Source organism: Salmo salar, chromosome 13, assembly GCF_965601325.2.
Source record: "Salmo salar chromosome 13, fSalSal1, whole genome shotgun sequence".
NCBI lineage: Eukaryota > Metazoa > Chordata > Actinopteri > Salmoniformes > Salmonidae > Salmo > Salmo salar.
This window is the reverse complement of record NC_138303.1, coordinates 45,397,061-45,417,011: the sequence shown is the minus strand read 5'-3', so window position 1 is coordinate 45,417,011 and position 19,951 is coordinate 45,397,061. Positions and strand designations below refer to the sequence as shown.

At 43.6% G+C, this 19,951-nt stretch overlaps 1 protein-coding gene across 3 annotated transcripts in view; it reads left to right on the top strand.

Moving 5' to 3' along the window:
- Positions 1-19,951, top strand: part of LOC106567013 (adenylate cyclase type 6) — an 80,774-nt gene that overhangs the window by 47,430 nt on the left and 13,393 nt on the right. For all 3 annotated transcript variants that reach the window (XM_014135782.3, XM_014135781.3, XM_014135780.3), the window contains exons 4-16: positions 11,140-11,289; positions 11,599-11,720; positions 12,757-12,868; positions 13,098-13,225; positions 13,377-13,535; positions 13,889-14,030; positions 14,371-14,508; positions 16,621-16,649; positions 18,114-18,261; positions 18,555-18,652; positions 18,955-19,042; positions 19,293-19,409; positions 19,675-19,833. In XM_014135782.3, the coding sequence (XP_013991257.2) occupies positions 11,140-11,289; positions 11,599-11,720; positions 12,757-12,868; positions 13,098-13,225; positions 13,377-13,535; positions 13,889-14,030; positions 14,371-14,508; positions 16,621-16,649; positions 18,114-18,261; positions 18,555-18,652; positions 18,955-19,042; positions 19,293-19,409; positions 19,675-19,833 (1,590 nt within the window). The remainder of the gene's footprint in view (positions 1-11,139; positions 11,290-11,598; positions 11,721-12,756; positions 12,869-13,097; positions 13,226-13,376; positions 13,536-13,888; positions 14,031-14,370; positions 14,509-16,620; positions 16,650-18,113; positions 18,262-18,554; positions 18,653-18,954; positions 19,043-19,292; positions 19,410-19,674; positions 19,834-19,951) is intronic.

Below are 19,951 nucleotides of genomic sequence, written 5' to 3'. Positions count from 1 at the left end.
AGACCATGAGAAACAAGATTCTATGGTCTGATGAAACCAAGATTTAACTCTTTGGCCTGATTGCCAAGTGTCATGTCTGGAGGAAACCTGGCACCATCCCTACGGTGAAGCATGGTGGTGGCAGCATCCTGCTGTGGGTATGTTTTTCAGCGGCAGGGACTGGGACAGTAGTCAGGATCGAGGCAAAGATGAATGGAGCAAAGTACAGAGAGATCCTTGATGAAAACCTGCTCCAGAGCGCTCAGGACCTCAGACTGGGGCAAAGGTTCCTTCCAACCGGGCAACAACCCTAAGTACACAGCCATGACAACGCAGGAGTGGCTTCGGGACAAGTCTCTGAATGTCCTTGAGTGGACTAGCCAGAGACTAAACTTGAACCCGATCGAACATCTCTGGAGAGACCTGAAAATAGCTGTGCAGCAATGCTCCCCATCCAACCTGACAGAGATTGAGAGGATCTTCAGAGAAGAATTGGAGAAACTTCCCAAATACAGTTGTACCAAGCTTGTCGCATCATACCCACGAAGACTCAAAGCTGTAATCGCTCCCACTGTCAAGTCTGAATACTTTCCAAAGGCATTGCACAAAGAGCTAATGTATTAGATGAAATTCATGCCACAATTGTTGACAGTGTTGTCAATCATGGCCTTTCCACGAGAGAGGCTGGGCAGCGGGTCTAGCCCAATCTCCGTTGATCAACTTTGGCATCAATAGTGACAATATTGAAGAATGACGTTATTTAAGTTACAATGCTAAACCACACTGTATTTCGGTATTACTGTACTGTATCCAGTCAAATGTGTGTAAAACGGTTCTGTCAATGCCATTCATGTAACCAAACTGTCAGAGATCCAGACAGCAGTCATTCAAGATCATAACATGTTCAGAAACGTCAACAGTATGAGTTTGGCAACTATTGATCAGGTCCTTAAAATACACAAAGTGGGAATGAAACAACTTTGGAAGGTCCCATTCCGAAGAAACAGTGGGAGCGTGAAGGAGACTAGACTCCAGTGTGTACAGGTAAGGGTTTGTCACTGTAATGCCTTTTCTTACAGTAAAACATTAAATTGCATGCAGCTGGAATATTTTACAATATATTTACTTCATGTATACAGTGCCTGCGGAAAGTAGTCAGACCCCTTGACTTTTTCCTAATTTTTAGGTTACAGCCTTATTCTATGATTGATTAAATAGATTTTCCCCTCATCAATCTACACACAATACCCCATAATGACAAAGCAAAAACAGATTTTTTTAAAAATATAAATAAAAATAAACTGACCAAGGCCCTTCTCCCCTGATTGCTCAGTTTAGCTGGGGGGCCAGGTCTAGGAAGAATCTTGGTGCTTCCAAACTGCTAAGCGCATAATGTTCCTCACTCCCTACCAGCCTAGTGTGTCGCACTCGCAAATGCTTCACAATGTATTTCTTTGTAGACTATAGCCTTGAAATAATGTAGCCTTTCAAAAGTAAGGAGACGAGGGAGTAACCTCATTGGTAAAATGTGCCAGGGCAAAGGGATGCAAACATCACCCTGTGTGCTTCTATCTTTAGCGATGTTGTTCTTTGCCACATACCTTCAGTTGGCCCGTAAAATACACAACGTCTCCTCACATTTCTTGATGCATTGGACCATAGAGTAAGGCCTGACATATGGGACAATTTTGCTTTCCACCACTCCCGTCTTGTTACTGAATGGTTTGCAGCCCACCCACGAATGATGATGCAATTTCTCCCTCCATACTCTCCTTTCCTCAATCCAACCGAGGAATTCTTCTCTGCGTGCAGGTGGAAGGTTCATGATTGCCGTCCACATGACCAGATGTCCCTCTTAGACGCAATGATTGCTGGTTGTCTGGGCATCACTGCAGAGGACTGCCAAGCATGAATGTGCCATACAAGGAGATTTTTTTCCCTCGCTGCATTGCGAGGGGAAAACACCCAGTGTAATGTTGATGAAAACGTGGACTGATCGACAAAGAATGGATTGAATGATCTGTGTTTGTTGCCTTTTTTCACGTTGCCTTGTTTTGGTTGACTTGGTGTATTTAATTTTTGTTCTCTGTGTATACTGTACAGCATCAGTGAATCTGTAAAGTACAACATGGAAAAATGTGAAATAAAGCCTTTTGTTTCTGGATATTCATGCTCTTGAGTGACATCCTCTATGCATTGGTCATAGTTGGTCATAGTTGCCTTCCCTGTAGCTCAGTTGGTAGAGCATGGTGTTTGCAACACCAGGGTTGTGGGTTCGATTCCCACGGGGGGCCAGCACAAAAAAAAATTGTATAAAATGTATGCATTCACTACTGTAAGTCGCTCTGGATAAGAGCGTCTGCTAAATGATGTAAATGTAAATGTAAATCATTTTAGGAAACACTAATACAGCCCATGATGTGATAATGTGTTTACTTGCCTTTTTAAGGTCATACTATAATTATAGTACCAACAAATGGCACAGACATACTGTATAAAAGAAGGTTAACCATGTTAGGGTATATTGATAGTTGTAGTTAGTATTTATTGGGCCATTATGTAACGATTGATTGAAATTACTTTTCATTAGATAACACGTTTGTATGTTTTGGAGGTAGTTGATTTTGTGTCATGTATTTCATGTTTTGAGTCTTAATGCATTTTGCAAATTAAATGTGTAATTTTGGCCAACGTATTTCAGTTTGGGGGTGCGTGTTGATGGTTTTGAAAAATTTGAATTTTGTTTGCACAAATATGATCACGCGATCAAAGAAAAAAAAAATGTTTTATTGTCACATAAACCAGATAGGTGCAGTGTTGTTTTACAGGGTCAGCCATGGTAATACGGTGCCCCTGGAGCCAATTAGGATTAAGCTCAAAGGTAAATCAACAGATTTTTCATCTTGTCTGCTCAGGTATTCAAACCAGCGACCTTTTGTGTTACTAGACTAGCCTGGCATTATGAACACTTTGAGAAAGGTGAGAGGAGCAAGGAGCAGAGCGTGCCCAATTTGACTGGAGCGCAGAGCGAGATTCCCAATGTCTGGATCTTCGGCCTTCTCACCTGCTCCAATTTTGCTACAGTAGCGCTCACTTCACAACCTCGGGGCATGCCCGGCCCAGCATGCATTTGTAGTTTACTTGTGTGCTGCTATAGCCCCTTGCTTTATCTACTGTCATGAAGTTTGCTAAATATTTTCATAAAGAAACAACTGATAAAACACACAGGTGCAAAATCAAGGTGACTTACAAAGATAAAGAGCAGGAGAGGGAGTGTGGTGATGTAAAGAATCCTTGTGGGATCTGAAAAGACATGTGTCCCGAAAAAATGATGTACTTACTATGTGCACTTGCTAAAAGAAAGGAACAAAATGGGTAGCTAATTAAGTGTGTCATTGTAGTAAAGTATCTATAAACCAAAAATCAGGTCTCTTAAAAGTTTCCTTCATTTTGTTATATTATCTATACAATAGGCCAATAATTGATTTTGGCCCAATGGGTCTTTCAGTTTTGATTGAGTTATTTTGCCTAAAAACCTTCAGGCTTACCAATAGAATAAAAAATAAAAATACTCTGTATCCGTGCCCAGTCTGGCAAAAAGAGGCCAAAAGGGTGTTTATCATCCCCAGTGGCTCTGCAAGTGTAGAGAGGATATTCTCTACTGCTGGACTGCTCTCCAGGCAACATCGCATGAGCCTGAAGCCACAGACTGGCCAAACTCGTGTTTCTAAAAATGAATTCAAAGGCACTGTAGACTGAGCCTAATAAGGCATTTTTTTTGTTTTGTATTTAAATCTAAGTAAGTCACAGCCTATACGTGCAATTTATGGACTATAATGATTTAATACAACAAAATGTTGTTTAAATGCTAAGCGCATAATGTTCCTCACTCCCTACCAGCCTAGTGTGTCGCACTCGCAAATGCTTCACAATGTATTTCTTTGTAGACTATAGCCTTGAAATAATGTAGCCTAAAAAATTCATTTTTGTTCCTTCTTAGGCTCCCTGTCTGGCTCCTGGCCTATTTAGAGTGTTTACATGCTGTTTAATATGACATGTAGCCTATTTTAAATGATGAGCGCTCCTTACATTCACCTTTTCATGTTTATTCAAAAACTTTTAATTCAAATCATATGGTTTGTTTTCAATACTTCAAAACCTAAATTGTAGTCACAAAATAAATGGGTATTGGTTTAATTGTGATTTTAATGAATGGCTTGAATTTGAAGAGGCAGTTTTTTCCCCTGTGAATGCTGTGCGGTTTTTAGCAGAGCGGTTGGAAAGGACATGGAGTGCTGGAGTGGTGCACAAGCACTGCTCCATGAGTGATGAGCGGGATTTCCGACCGCTCATCTCCGCTCACATACTCTGGTTCTTATCAACCATTCTGTGTCATCATAGTGCTGCAAGGAAGAAGTAGCGCTCTCTCCCTTCCTGGACACCTCAGAATATGACTTTTTGTTTTACTTTTACCCCTTTTTCTCCCCAATTTTGTGGTACCCAATTGGTAGTTAGTCTTGTCTCATCGCTGCAACTCCCGTACGGACTCGGGAGAAGCAAAGGTCGAGAGCCGTGCGTCCTCCGAAACACAACCCAACCAAGCCGCACTGCTTCTTGACACAATGCCCACCAAACACGGAAGCCCTCCGCACCAATGTGTCTGAGGAAACACTGTGCACCTGGCGACCGTGTCAGCTCGAACCCAGATACTCTAGTGGACTCGAACCCAGATACTCTAGTGGACTCGAACCCAGATACTCTAGTGGACTCGAACACAGATACTCTAGTGGACTCGAACACAGATACTCTAGTGGACTCGAACACAGATACTCTAGTGGACTCGAACCCAGATACTCTAGTGGACTCGAACCCAGATACTCTAGTGGACTCGAACCCAGATACTCCAGTGGACTCGAACCCAGATACTCTAGTGGACTCAAACCCAGATACTCTAGTGGCACAGCTAGCACTGCGATACAGTGCCTTCGACCACTTTTATTTATCTGAAGGATTTCTTGTAATGCCCGCCCTCCCTTCAGGGCTTGTTGTTGTCCGACACATATGCAAACCATTTGTTTACTTGTTTGTTTGTTTACTGCTGTAGTCTAGTGTTTACCCCAGTTGGTCTTGAATTCATTTTCAAATGGACACAGCCCAAACCACGCAGTCAGTAGTGTTATTATCAGGTCAGTTAAACAGTGCTGATTGATACCTTTTTATTGTCCCAAATGAAATTTGGTTGGTGCAACATTAGCACATAGTACAGCAATGACATATTGAGTTGTTTTGCTGCCACTGAGATGATAGATAGATATTTTGTTCACACACACACACACTTTTTTTCAGAGTACCGGGTCAGGTTGTTAGCCTGCCTCTGTCTGTATTGTTGTAACAACACAGAGCCTTGCCTGTCTCTTTGTATACACTGTAAACCTCCTCTCAGGTCTAGTGATATTGTGGAGAGGAGAGCACTCCAACCTGTCATCTTCACACAAACAAGGTCTTCACTAGAGTAAACCACTTCAAAAGAACTGCACTAAATAAGGAATAGGGTGACATTTGGGACACCAAGGCCAGCATGCCAGGTACTTTGGACCCACTCCAATTTGCTCCAACAGATCCATGGAAGATCATTGCTATTCTCACAGCCCTAACACATCTGGACAAGAGGAACACCTATGTGAGAATGCTGTTCATTGACTACAGTTCAGCATTCAACACTATTGTTCCCTCCAAGCTCGTCACCAAGCTCAGACCTCTGGGTCTGGACACTAACCCCTGCAACTGGATCCTGGACTTTCTGATGGACAGACCAGTCTGTGAAGATTGGCAACAACACCTCCTCGACACTGACTCTTATCCCTGGGGGGCCCCTGTGTTGTGACCTCAGCTCTCTGCTATACTTAAGCAATAAGGCCCGAGGAGGTGTGGTATATTGGCCATATATCACAAATCCCAGAGGAGCTTTATTGCTATTATAAACTGGTTACCAACGTAATGCGAACAGTAAAACTGTTATACCCGAGGTATGCGGTCTGATATACCATGGCTTTCAACCAATCAGAATTCAGGGCTCAAACCACCCAGTTTATATGCCCTGTTCAAACACGACTGTGTGGCTTTGCACGACGCAAACTCCATCATCAAGTAGGCCTATAGGAGGTAAGTGAACTGGCATTGCGGTGCTACCACAACAATCTCTCCCTCAACGTCAGCATAACAAAGGAGTTGATTGTCGACCTTTCGGAAGCAGAGGAGGGAACAGGACTGCAGTAGAGTTATAAGTTCCACATCACCGAGGGCTTGACTTGGACCAACAACACCACCACTCTTGTCAAGACGACACAACAGTGTCTCTACTTCCTAAGGCAGCTGAGCATGAGGTCTGGTACCAACAGTCTCAATCTACAAGCCATCAGACTGCTGAACACTTGAACTGGACTGACCACCTGTTCTGATTCTCCACTCTTTAGCACACACACACACACACACACACACACACACACACACATACATTCATGCTGCACACACATCTGCTGCTATCAGACTCTTAGTATGAGTGCTGAATACTGCACATTTTCACTTTCCCCCAATCTCCCCTTCCCCAAAACACACATACAGTTGAAGTCAGAAGTTTACATACACCTTAGCCAAATACATTTAAACTCTGTTTTTCACAATTCCTGACATTTAATCCTAGTAAAAATGTCCTGTCTTAGGTCAGTTAGGATCACCACTTTATTTTAAGAATGTAAAATGTCAGAATAACAGTAGAGAGAATGATTTATTTCAACTTTTATTTCTTTCATCACATTCCCAGTGAGTCAGAAGTTTACATACACTGAATTAGTATTTGGTAGCATTGCCTTTACATTTTTGAACCTGGGTCAAATGTTTTGGGTAGCCTTCCACAAGCTTCCCACAATAAGTTGGGTGGATTTTGGCCCATTCTTCCTGACAGAGCTGGTGTAACTGTGTCAGGTTTGTAGGCCTCCTTGCTCGCACACACTTTTTCAGTTCTGCCCACAAAGTTTCTATAGGATTGAGGTCGGGGCTTTGTGATGGCCACTCCAATACCTTGACGTTGTTGTCCTTAAGCCATTTTGCCACAACTTTGGAAGTATGCTTGGGGTCATTGTCCATTCGGAAGATCCATTTGCGACCAAGCTTTAACTTCCTGACTGACGTCTTAAGATGTTGCTTCAATATATCCACATGATTGTCCTTCCTCATGATGCCATCTATTTTGTGAAGTGCACCAGTCCCTCCTGCTGCAAAGCACCCCCACAACATGATGCTGCCACCCCCGTCCTTCACGGTTGGGATGGTGTTTTTCAGCTTGCAAGCCTCCCCCTTTTCCTCCAAACATAATGATGGTCATTATGGCCAAACAGTTATATTTTTGTTTCATCAGACCAGAGACAATTCTCCAAAAAGTACGATCTTTGTACCCATGTGCAGTTGCAAACTGTAGTCTGTCTTTTTTTTGACGGTTTTGGAGCAGTGGCTTCTACCTTGCTGAGCGGCCTTTCAGGTTATGGCGATATAGGACTCGTTTTGCTGTGGATATAGATACTTTTGTACCTCTTTCCTCCAGCATCATCACAAGGTCCTTTGCTGTTGTTCTGGGATTGATTTGCACTTTTCGCACCAAAGTACGTTCATCTCTAGGAGACAGAACACGTCTCCTTCCTGAGCGGTACGACGGCTGCGTGGTCCCATGGTGAGGTCTTGGCTGATTTATTTTGATTTTCACATGATGTTAAGCAAAGAGACACTGAGTTTGAAGGTAGGCCTTGAAATACCTCCACAGGTACACCTCCAATTGACTCAAATGATGTCAATTAGCCTATCAGAAGCTTCTAAAGCCATGACATCATTTTCTGGAATTTTCCAAGCTGTTTAAAGGCACAGTCAACTTTGTGTATGTAAACTTCTGACCCACTGGAATTGTGATACAGTGAATTATAAGTGAAATAATCTGTCTGTAAACAATTGTTGGAAAAACTACTTGTGTCATGCACAAAGTAGATTTCCTCACCGACTTGCCAAAACTATAGTTTTTTAACAAGAAATTTGTGAAGTGGTTGAAAAATGAGTTTTAATGACTCCAACCTAAGTGTATGTAAACTTCCGACTTCAACTGTGAATATTGGACAATAAATTGTGTCTTCCTGTATTATAGTTATGCTCAAGTGTTTATTCTATTCTACTGAGCCATTTACTTTATGTTCATATATACTGTATACCATGTGTAAGCCATACATATGACTAAAAACATATGTGTTTTTGGATCAACGTCCAATACTATTCTTTGTCTAGACTCAGTGGCTACTACACGTCGGCTGGTCCCACTATAAATAAACTACAACTTATAGGCTTTATAAAACATTTATTAAGTCTTCATAAAGATGACATGGGTGCTTCACAAGTCATGTTTGAGCAAAGTCACACTACAGTAGCTACACGTCTGTTTTACCTCGTAATCGTAGACGAAGACGTACTGGACACTATCAGTAGAATCCAATGAAGCGAATGGCCCTTTGCAAAGCACGCACATGCAAGGAAGTATGCAGTGGGTGTACGAATGCACAGATACACAAACATGTTTGGCCACATACCAGCATCGACTTACATATGCTGGTAGTGATGTTGGAGATAAATAAATACCAAGTACGGCAGTAAAGGCGCACTATCCTCCAGCTATAATATACAACTGAAAACAACTTGAAGTGTATTGTATTACACTTCACACTCTGATCTTTGAGCAGAGTCTGCGCTGCATTTTTGAGTGGTGCATACTTGCCATGTTTGGTAATGCCATTTGATTGATTTTGTGGAAATTGTTCAGCCTAAAGCCTGGCTGTTTTAGAATCTTGTCTGTTAAGACCAACTGTTCCAGAATGTTCTGAGGAGAACAGAGCACACCACATTGCCATCCTTGTGGGATTTGATTTAGTTGCAATAGTTCTATTCAACTTCTGTGGAACTGGTTGTTCTGATGGTCCAGTAGATACGCTCCCCCCAAAAATACCATATTGTTCACTTTGAGGAGAGCAGAGTCCATAAAAGGAATGGCCTTAGAACTTCTATGGAACTGGTCTAGAATGTTGTTCTGAGAACAGCAGAACACACCAGTCAGTCTCTAAGTCATTTCCTTCATTAATCTCCATCAGACAACAACATGGCCATCTGGCTGTGATAAGGTCCGCTTCACCCAGGGTCTGAGGCTGTCTGTCTTTTTCTCATTAGGGATGAAATAGTCTGTCCTCTGGTCAAGGGTCAAGCTATTTTCCCAGGCTGAGAGAGAGAGAGATCTTGTAGTCATGTGTGTTCAGTGTACACCATTGGATGTGGACAAAATCACTTACAGACACTGGCTTGTTGCCTGTAGAGGGTGTGTGTGCGCAGCAGAGGAATGTTCTCGAGGTCAACGACCTCACTAAGCTAACTGCAGGCTATCCTAACTTCACTTAGCTAGCCTAATGCTGTTGTGTTGGTCTAGTCTAACTGTAGGCTAAACTTCTAAACTTCATTTGAGCCAGCCCATGCATATAAGCCTACAATGCGGTTGTGTTTTGCTGCAGTGGGCTCATAAACAATTCACATTCGCCTAGTCTCTTCCCCACTGCCGCTGTGTCTGAAAACACAAGCGCCCTGTGAATTTAAGCAAATCAGACTAGCATTTGCCTATCTGCACAGTGCGAGAAATAGTGAGCCTCCTCTCTCAATCAGTTCCTAGTGTCTATCTGTACGGAGGAATAGTGGAGTAAGGAAGAAGCGTGGGCCTTCTGTCTCTGACCCCGTTTCTTTGTATTGTCTATGATTATGCGTTGTGTTTTGATGCGTTGTCAGATCCAATAAGGGAAGCAGACAGACAGACGGGCAACATAATGCTGTCCTATTGATGTCCACTTAATCACTGAGCCAGTCACAATAAGGTTATTAACAGTATGAGAAAGGGAGGGAGAGCTAGACCAGAGACTATATACGGAATAGGGCACCATTTGGTACACACGCTTGGTCTATAATGTTGTATTGTAACCTACAGTCAATGTAGGTTTAACCCTCTACTCCAGGTTGTGTATAGTTACAGAAATGTAAATTCCCAGTAACACCTGTAAATATATAGATTCCCCGGTAAATCTGTACATTTACCAGTATGAAGGGGAATGTATAGATTTTCAAAAAGAATGTGTAGATATCCCGACTTCCCAATTATAGCCTAGAAGACATCTCAAGAATGTCCACTTTTGGAAAGACACAAGGTTTTTCTCATCATCTCTAACCATATACTGTATATCATACCTAATTTGTGTATCCAGACATTTCTGGATTAGATGTCTAGATTTCGTGCTGTAAATCTTATGACATGGTGATGGTGAATGGTCGTATTCAACCTCACCCAGGTCACACCAGGTTCTCTCTGTCACAACAGAGTGTATACTTACATTTCTCTCTTTTCTCTCTCTCTCTCTCTCTCTCTCTCTCTCTCCCCACCTCCCTTTCTCTTGTCTCTCGCTCTCTCTCCATCGCTCTTTTCTCTCTTTCAAGTTCTAAAATGCTTTATTGGCATGACAAAAGTACTTGCATTGTCAGGAAAAACAATGTTGAATAATTCAACAGGACATAGATGACACGCAGAAACATTCATCTGAACTAGAATAGGTAATTAACATATAATACATTTATTCAACTTCAAACATAGCGATTTTCAAAGAATCTCAAAGCGCTTCAAAGCACAAAAAAACAACATAACATCATGGGATGGACAGTCATTAGAAAGTTCATGGCTTGAGTGGTCATCTGAGGGAGGTGGTCAAGCGGTAAGAAAATGTCCGGAGGCAGGCAGGCAGCTAGCGCGGTCTCAAGGTGTCTCTCTGTCTTATCCGTAGTAGACCTCGGATTTTGTTTGAGCTAAGCCACTGCGGTCCGTGGACTCCGTAGTAGGTAGCTAGCTAGCTACTCCTTCGCTTCTATCAAAATGAAGGGGCGCCCACTTGGATGACTAGGGCAGTTACGTGGTGCCAGAAAGCGCACCACATGTCAATAATAATTCAAGATCTCTCTCCCTCTCTTCTCTAGCTCAGTGGGAACATATGATAACATTGTGAAATGTGTAACCTTACATGTCGCTCGCTCTCTCTCCCTCCCCTCCAGCTGAGTGCCAACGTGTTGATCTTCCTGTGCACCAACATGATAGGTATCTGTACCCACTACCCTGCCGAGGTATCTCAGAGACAGGCCTTTCAGGAGACCAGGGGGTATATCCAGGCCCGGCTCTACCTACAGAGAGAGAATCAGCAACAGGTAGGCTACACACACACACACACACATACAGGCATACATTTACACAAGCCATTACACTTGTTGACCTAACTATATTTTCAAATTATTGTGGGTCAACAATATAGAGTATTTCTGAATGCCTCTATACTCTACCAACATGTTCCCACGCAGTATTCCAACCAATGACTGGCACTCAAGGCAGTGACTCATTGAGGTTTCTAGCTGTTGAAACACATGAAAGGGAATGGGTTGAGTGCTTTTCTCTCACTTCTCTGTCTCTCTCTCTCTCTCTCTCTCTGTCTCTCTCTGTCTATCATACACATTTTCCAGGAGCGCCTGTTGCTGTCGGTGCTGCCGAGGCACGTTGCCATGGAGATGAAGGCAGATATCAACGCCAAGAAGGAAGATATGATGTTCCACAAGATCTACATCCAGAAACATGACAACGTCAGGTAACCATGGACACACACCCTTTCCCTCTGCCATAACCATGGACACACACTGACCATTTCACTCTCTTCCCGCAACAAGTGGTGCTGAGGTCAAAATGTGACACATCTGTATTGGCTCAAATGACAAAACTGCCACAGTTCCTCAAATCCTCTTAAAGCACATTAAAGGAAAGAATCCAAGGTCCCTCCCTGGGACTGCTTCCTCCAATGAACTTTGAGAGGAATTGAGGAAACAAGGATGGAGGAAGCAAGCATATGAAAGCCAGTCATTTTTTCAGACATTGCCGTGGCCCCATATCCACAAAGTGTCTGAGTAGGAATGCTGATCCAGGATCAGTCCATGCTATTTTATTAAGTATTAACTAAAACGCTAAACTGATCCTAGGTCAGCACTCCTACTCTGAGTTGTTTTGTGGACCCTGGACTACCTGATCTAACACCACCAGCCTCTTGACCCAGATATTAGTCTAAACTCTATTCAATCACCATCAAGATGTGTTGAATTAACACTGTGAAACTCCCCAGACATTCTCTCTCTATCGGTCTGTCTTCTATCATGTTGTTGTTGTGTTGTTGTTGTTGTTATTATTATTATTGAGTCAGAACATTGATCAAGAGGGCAACAGCGCCATCTCTCATCTCTCCACTAGAAGTGTCAACATTCCAGTTGTTTTTCCTCTTCCTTGTAATTATTACCACAAATTAGAAAATGAGAATCGTGCTGAGATGTCTTCACTGGGAAGGGAGGGAGGACTGAAGGTGACCTATATGAGTCCAGACGAAAAGCTGAACAGAATAAATGCCTCTCTATCTCAACAAGAGATGGCGGGAGGGAGCAGACAGGCTGGTCGGCGCATGACCATGCCAATGATGGGTTATTGATCTATCTCTCTGTCTCTCCCTCTTCCCCCTCTCTCTCTCTCCTTCTTTCATTCTCTCTTTTTCCTCCCTCTGTCTTACAATCTTTCTTACTCCCGCTTTCTCTTTCTCTCTCGCTCTCTCTCTCCCTGTCTTTCTTTCTCTCTCCATCCAACAGTATACTGTTTGCAGACATCGAAGGATTCACCAGCCTGGCATCACAATGCACCGCACAAGAGTTGGTCATGACACTGAATGAACTTTTCGCTCGCTTCGACAAACTAGCTTCGGTGAGCAGTTAGACATCATATAATCAGTCACTTCAACCCCGTACGTCAGATTTCAAACCTATTATAGATGTACTCTTTACTTTTAAATTGTGGATTTTGCATCGCCCATAGTGACGTGTGATTCATTGGCTACTGGCCACTTACATTTGTGTTGTGTAATGCTCCGTAATACATTTAACATTTGATGTGTAAACTACTCCCTAACCCTGAACCTGTGTGTGTCCTATAGGAGAACCACTGTCTGAGGATCAAGATCCTTGGAGACTGCTACTACTGTGTGTCTGGACTGCCTGAACCCAGGGCCGACCATGCACACTGCTGTGTGGAGATGGGAGTGGACATGATAGAGGCCATCTCGTGAGTCACACACACTAATGAATAACCTACTTTGAATTAGTAGAAAGCACATTTTGGCTTGTCTAGAATCTATCGTAACAGGGGGTTTTCGGTGTGTGTCTGCGCAAGCTTCTGTGTGTCTAACTGTGTGTGTGTGTTTGTCTCCCTGCAGGCTGGTGAGAGAGGTCACAGGGGTCAATGTGAACATGCGTGTGGGTATCCATAGCGGCCGGGTCCACTGTGGGGTGCTGGGACTCAGGAAGTGGCAGTTTGACGTATGGTCCAACGATGTCACTCTAGCCAATCACATGGAGGCAGGGGGTGCGGCAGGGTAAGCCCCTCCCAACACACCATAGAAAACTCCAATAGGGTTGCACTTGATCTGCTGCTAAACATTTAGTTGCACATGCAAGTTCAAGCCTTTATTTTTTTTTTTATTGTAAAAAATAAACATTTGTCTTTGGCTTACAGGCATATGGCTCGGACGCATCACAATTCGACACAAATAGAGGATAAAACACACGCTTGATAATACAATAAATCTAACTAGATGTGGGGCATCATAATAAAGTGTTAGTATTGATTACATTCTTTCTGGTACTGCAGTCCTCGAGATTCAAAATGTCCTCTGATGTACTGTGTCGATGTGACCCCTTGTCCTTGTGTGTATGTGTGTGTTACTAGGCGTATCCACATCACCAAGGCCACCCTACAGTACCTGAATGGGGACTATGAGGTGGAGCCAGGGTTCGGAGGGGACAGGAACGCCTATCTGAAGGAGAACAACATCGAGACATTCCTGGTGCTGGGGTGCAGCCAGAAAAGGGTCTGTTGTTTAATTAACGAGTTAAATCAATCGTTTTTTTTTTTTCATTTATACTAGGAAAAAGAATAGTTTATTGTCCATTGTCAGTTTCAGATCACAGAAATTCTTCATTTCCTTTAGTTATCCATTTATTAATTGGTTTCCTCTTTTTCTCCTGGATGGTACTTATCATTAATTATTAATTGAATTATCAAAAAGAATGTGTATTGTTCAAAATCTCTGTCAGAATCTATGTTGGTAATAGTATTGAATTTTTTGGGAATTAAAAAATACTGTGGAACAATATTCAAATGTCCAGTGTGAATAAGGTCCATTGGTGTGGTCATTTCCCTCCCCGCAGAAAGAGGAGAAGGCAGCGATGGCCAAGAGTGCCATGATGCAGCGGGCACGTGCCAACTCCACTGAGGGCCTGATGCCACGCTGGGTACCCGACACAAGGTTCTCCAGGACCAAGGACTCCAAAGTCTTCAGGCAGATGGTGAGAAACTGATTACCTGAAATGGTCTGAGAGCAAATGATTGCTCTATATAGCTAGGATCCCGTCCAATTGGCGACAGATTTTCATGCGAGTATTCTAAAATCTGCGTCAAGAAAATATGTGCATTTTCCCATCAGAGGTATTTCCACCAAACTGACTTGTTGCGGATAGAAAATCAGTGCGTGATTACGTGTTGCACACAAAATGGACTTTTTGGCTTAAGTTTACATGTACCGAATAAAAAAATCTAAAGTTCAATGTGTTTCCATCGCATTTTCAACTCTACTGATTGTTTGGTCACAAAAACGGTTACGTTAATTGTGCCTACTCTGGTCTTAGTATGTGCACTCTAGCTAACAGCTTGCAGATAGTGCGGGTAGGCTAGTCTACATGATGAGATGATTATGGGTAAGAGAGAGAATGTTTTTATTTGTCTAACCAGAACAAGACCCTCGATATTTATTGGAAAGGAGCATCAAGCTCATCACTGTGCACTTTCACCACCCTGTGAAGTTCATCATTTATTTCATCGGTAGCCAATAAACTGCATGGTTTCCTGAGTCGTAGTGGGAGGACCACACCATCACTTGACTCCACCATTTTCTGCATAATTAATTCATTGTATCGACACAAAAAGTTCCCACCATGTCGAACAAACAAATTATCTGTCGACATTTATAAAATTGTACCAAAACTTCCTGTTTCCATCACAGCTGTTGTGATTTTTTTAAATGATACGGTATGACTTTACTCACATAAAATGGTTCATGCTTTTGTCTAGCAACCTAAGCTTTAATCATGTGCGTAATACAAGCCTCAAGCCTCTAAAACAGCCAATGGAAAACTGAAATCATGTATCGATCAGTATAGAGCCAACACCATCACAACAAGTGGGAGTTAGTTACACAGCTCCGCTGTGAGTAAAGGGGTAATCCACAATTGCTATATAATTTTTTTTGACTTATATATATACATATATACTTATATATATATATACATATATGTATATATATATATACGCATTTCTTCTTGAGGAATATAACTTATAAATGCCTCATGAGCTCAGTTCAACTGTCGTACTCATCAGAACCCAAAATATAAGCTTTTTTTACCCCAATGTTTGTAAACAAATTACATGTAAACAAACCTTGTATAGCCTCAAAATATGCATAAAACTATCATTTTGATATCTTGGATGGTCAGTCTTTGCATCAATAGGTCTGTCTATGAATTTACGTGGTTATATTTCTCCAGGCCCATCCCTCAGCTTTTTACCAAAACAGAGGCAGGGTGTACCCTTTGTTATTGTTTCAAACGCAGATTGCCCCTTTAATGTACACCCAACACCCAATGGAAGTTAGTGGCCAGTGGCAGACAGCTAGTCTAACACTTGTTATTGACTCTGATATGATTCACAACAACAATGCTTCAGATCTGATCAGTCTAGCAGGACTGCATCTCCATGATCATTTCTCCTCTTTTCCTGTTCTCAACCTCTCTCCATTCCCCTCTTTCCTCACACCCTACACTTCACCTGTCTTCTCCTCAACTCTCTCCTCTTCTTTCCTCTCCTCTTCTTCTCACCCTCTCTCCAAACTCACTTCCCTTCCCCTTCTCAACTTCTGTCATCTTGTTCCTCTCCTTCTCTTCTCTTTTCTCCTCTTCTCATTACCTCCTTTCCCCTCACTCTCTCTTCTTTTCTGAGGGGTATTGCCCAGGGGGAGGAGGGTGTAATTTTAATCCTACAGCATTAATTAAAACATCAGTCTGGCTCCCAGGGATTAACTGTGCAGATGTCTGAGTCTGGCGGTATGTTTTTCACTGGCTTGGTTACACTGTGGTTTTCCCTGGCTACGTGTCTAAAACATCGCTCTCTCTCATCCATTCTTCTCTCTCTCCTCTCTCACACTCTCTTTCTTTCTCTCCCCCTCTCTCTCTCATCCATTCTTCTCTCTCTCTCCTCTCTCATACTCTTTTTCTCTCTCTCTCTCATCCATTCTTCTCTCTCATACTCTCTCTCTCTCTCTCTCTCTCTCTCATCCATTCTTCTCTCTCTCGCTCTCTCTCTCTTTCTCTCTCTCTCGCTCTTTGTGTTCCTCTCACTTTTCCCAGGGTATCGATGAAACATCCAGACAAGACAAGTGAGTCCTATTTTGGCCCAGTAGTTGTTATCGGGTTACTGTGTGTGTACTCTGTGTTGTTGTAGGCATTGGCCAGTTTGTGTGTGTGTGTGTTTAATGTAGTAGTGGGGACTGATTGGCACACTGTTAGTTATTGTTGGAGCTAAGTTTAGAGCAGACTGTTGGTTTTAGAGGGTCAGAGTCAGTCCAACACTAATTCCCTATTGGCTCTTAATCACTGCCTGTCACAGAGGTAGACCTGGGTTCAAATAGTATTTGTTTTCTTTCAATAAAATGCTTGATTGAGCAATGCCCGGGATGGAATGGAATAGTCTCAAAAGTGTAAAGTCTGCACATCTGTAAACAGGCTAAGAATTCAAATACTGTTTGATTTGTGCTTCTATCTCCATGGCCCTGTCTGTTGTCCTTGTCTGACTGTCCCCGTGACCCTGTCTGTTGTCCTTGTCTGACTGTCCCCGTGACCCTGTCTGTTGTCCTTGTCTGACTGTCCCCGTGACCCTGTCTGTTGTCCTTGTCTGACTGTCCCCGTGACCCTGTCTGTTGTCCTTGTCTGTCTGTCCCCGTGACGCTGTCTGTTGTCCTTGTCTGTCTGTCCCCGTGACCCTGTCTGTTGTCCTTGTCTGACTGTCCCCGTGACCCTGTCTGTTGTCCTTGTCTGACTGTCCCCGTGACCCTGTCTGTTGTCCTTGTCTGACTGTCCCCATGACCCTGTTTGTTGTCCTTGTCTGTCTGTCCCCGTGACCCTGTCTGTTGTCCTTGTCTGTCTGTCCCCGTGACCCTGTCTGTTGTCCTTGTCTGTCTGTCCCCGTGACCCTGTCTGTTGTCCTTGTCTGACTGTCCCCGTGACCCTGTCTGTTGTCCTTGTCTGACTGTCCCCATGACCCTGTCTGTTGTCCTTGTCTGTCTGTCCCCGTGACGCTGTCTGTTGTCCTTGTCTGTCTGTCCCCGTGACCCTGTCTGTTGTCCTTGTCTGTCTGTCCCCGTGACCCTGTTTGTTGTCCTTGTCTGTCTGTCCCCGTGACCCTGTCTGTTGTCCTTGTCTGTCTGTCCCCGTGACCCTGTCTGTTGTCCTTGTCTGTCTGTCCCCGTGAACCTGTCTGTTGTCCTTGTCTGTCTGTCCCCGTGACCCTGTCTGTTGTCCTTGTCTGTCTGTCCCCGTGACCCTGTCTGTTGTCTGTCTTTCCCCGTGACCCTGTCTGTTGTCTGTCTGTCCCCGTGACCCTGTCTGTTGTCTGTCTGTCCCCGTGACCCTGTCTGTTGTCTGTCTGTCCCCGTGACCCTGTCTGTTGTCTGTCTGTCCCCGTGACCCTGTCTGTTGTCTCTCTGTCCCCGTGACCCTGTCTGTTGTCCTTGTCTGTCCCCGTGACCCTGTCTGTTGTCCTTGTCTGTCCCCGTGACCCTGTCTGTTGTCCTTGTCTGTCTGTCTCCGTGACCCCGTCTATTGTCCTATCTCCCTGTTTGTAGCCGCTGTGCCCAAGAGGCCTTGAACCCTGAGGATGAGGTGGATGAGTTTCTGGGCCGAGCCATCGACGCCCGCAGCATAGACCAACTCCGTAAAGACCACGTCAAGAAGTTCCTCCTCACCTTCCAGACTAAAGACCTGGAGAAGAAGGTCAGAGGAGAAATGTTAACACTGTTTAAATTCAGTATGATGCGTTGTGATTGGCTGATTGAGTCAATGATTGATTGATTGATTTGACTATTAAACTACATATAAACCCACTCCAGACCAGGAGACATCACATACGTTACAACATGATAAAGAAAGCACAATAAAGCCTGAAGGATTCCCCCCCCCCCCCCCCCCCCGTTGTGGTCCTCCTTATTGTGTTAGCAGCTTGCTGCTGCAGCTAATAGTGACACAACCACTAATTGTATTATTCCTTCTCCCGATGATGTTTTCAGTACTCTAAGAAGGTGGATGATCGTTTTGGAGGCTACGTGGCCTGTGGTCTGTTAGTCTTCTGTTTCATCTGTTTCATCCAGATTATCATCTTCCCCCAGTAAGTCAATATCTTTTAATTATACCTAACCTCTCTTCTCATTGTATTTTATTTTGTATTTATTAACCTTTCTAATTGTTACCTGTGTGGAACTAAACTAGGCTGCTGGTTGGTCTGGTTGAACCGCTACGGGGTAGCCGGCTCAAAGGACCAAATAAGGGACAGCCTTTTTAACTGTATTACACCCATCAAAGACAATGTACTGAATTCATGTAGTAATGTACTGAATAGTAGCCTATGGTAAATTGAATTTGGTGCAGTATGTGACTTCCGGTAAGATGTATTCTTCTTTTTCTCCATAGCACTCCTCTGATGCTGGGTCTTTACATCAGCATCTTCATCATCCTCGTCAACATCCTCTTCATCTGTGCCATCTACTCCTGCATCAAGGTACGGGACAAGGGCCACCATTTTCTAATCGTATAATCACCCTTTCATAACAATGTAGCCAAAAGTTGCCATTTGTTATGATGATGCATTATATTCTTCAAGAATCCGTGTGTAAATAGAATTTAAATGACCATTAAACATATTCCCCAGATCGCAGGCTGTATCTTTTTATCTAAGAGGAGGACTAAGATGAATTATTCTCTTTCTTCATCTCTCGCTCTCTGTCTCTCTGCCCCCCTCCCCCTCCCAGCTCTTCCCGGCTGCATTGCAGACGGTGACTAAGAAGATCGTCCAGTCTCGTACCAATAGTACCCTGGTGGGGGTCCTCACCATCATACTCCTCTTCATGTCTGCCTTCGTTAACATGGTAGGGACCACTATTTGCTTTCCCGTTCATGTACAATAACAGTGCAGTTAGAATTGCAGGTAATTAAACATTTTCCTTTTTAAAACGTTGTACGGTACTGTGGCATAGGTTTTTGTGACAAGCTATCAGTAGAAGATGATAGAGTGCCGTGTTGCGCAAACATTGTGAATAATTCTCCCAATAGTGCCTACAACGGTAGTAGTTCAGTTTGACATCCGTGTGTTTGGGTTTCTCTGTTGGTTGACATGTGTAGCTCTCCCTTTAGTTTACCTGTGACAGAGAGGGCCTGGTGGACTGTGTGGTGCGTGAGCGTAACCTGTCCTCCAGTTTGGTGACTCTGTGTCTACTACACAACCTGACACAGTCGGCACAGGACGGACTGACCCTGTGCCCCAGCCAGCCCATGCCATGCCACTTCCCTGAGGTGAGCCCAGCAGGGACGCTAGTGGGTGGTGTGAGTGTGGTGTGAACACTGTATGTAATAACATTGTTATAACTTGCTACACCCCCCCCCCCCCCCCCCCCCCCCTCTCCTCCTCCAG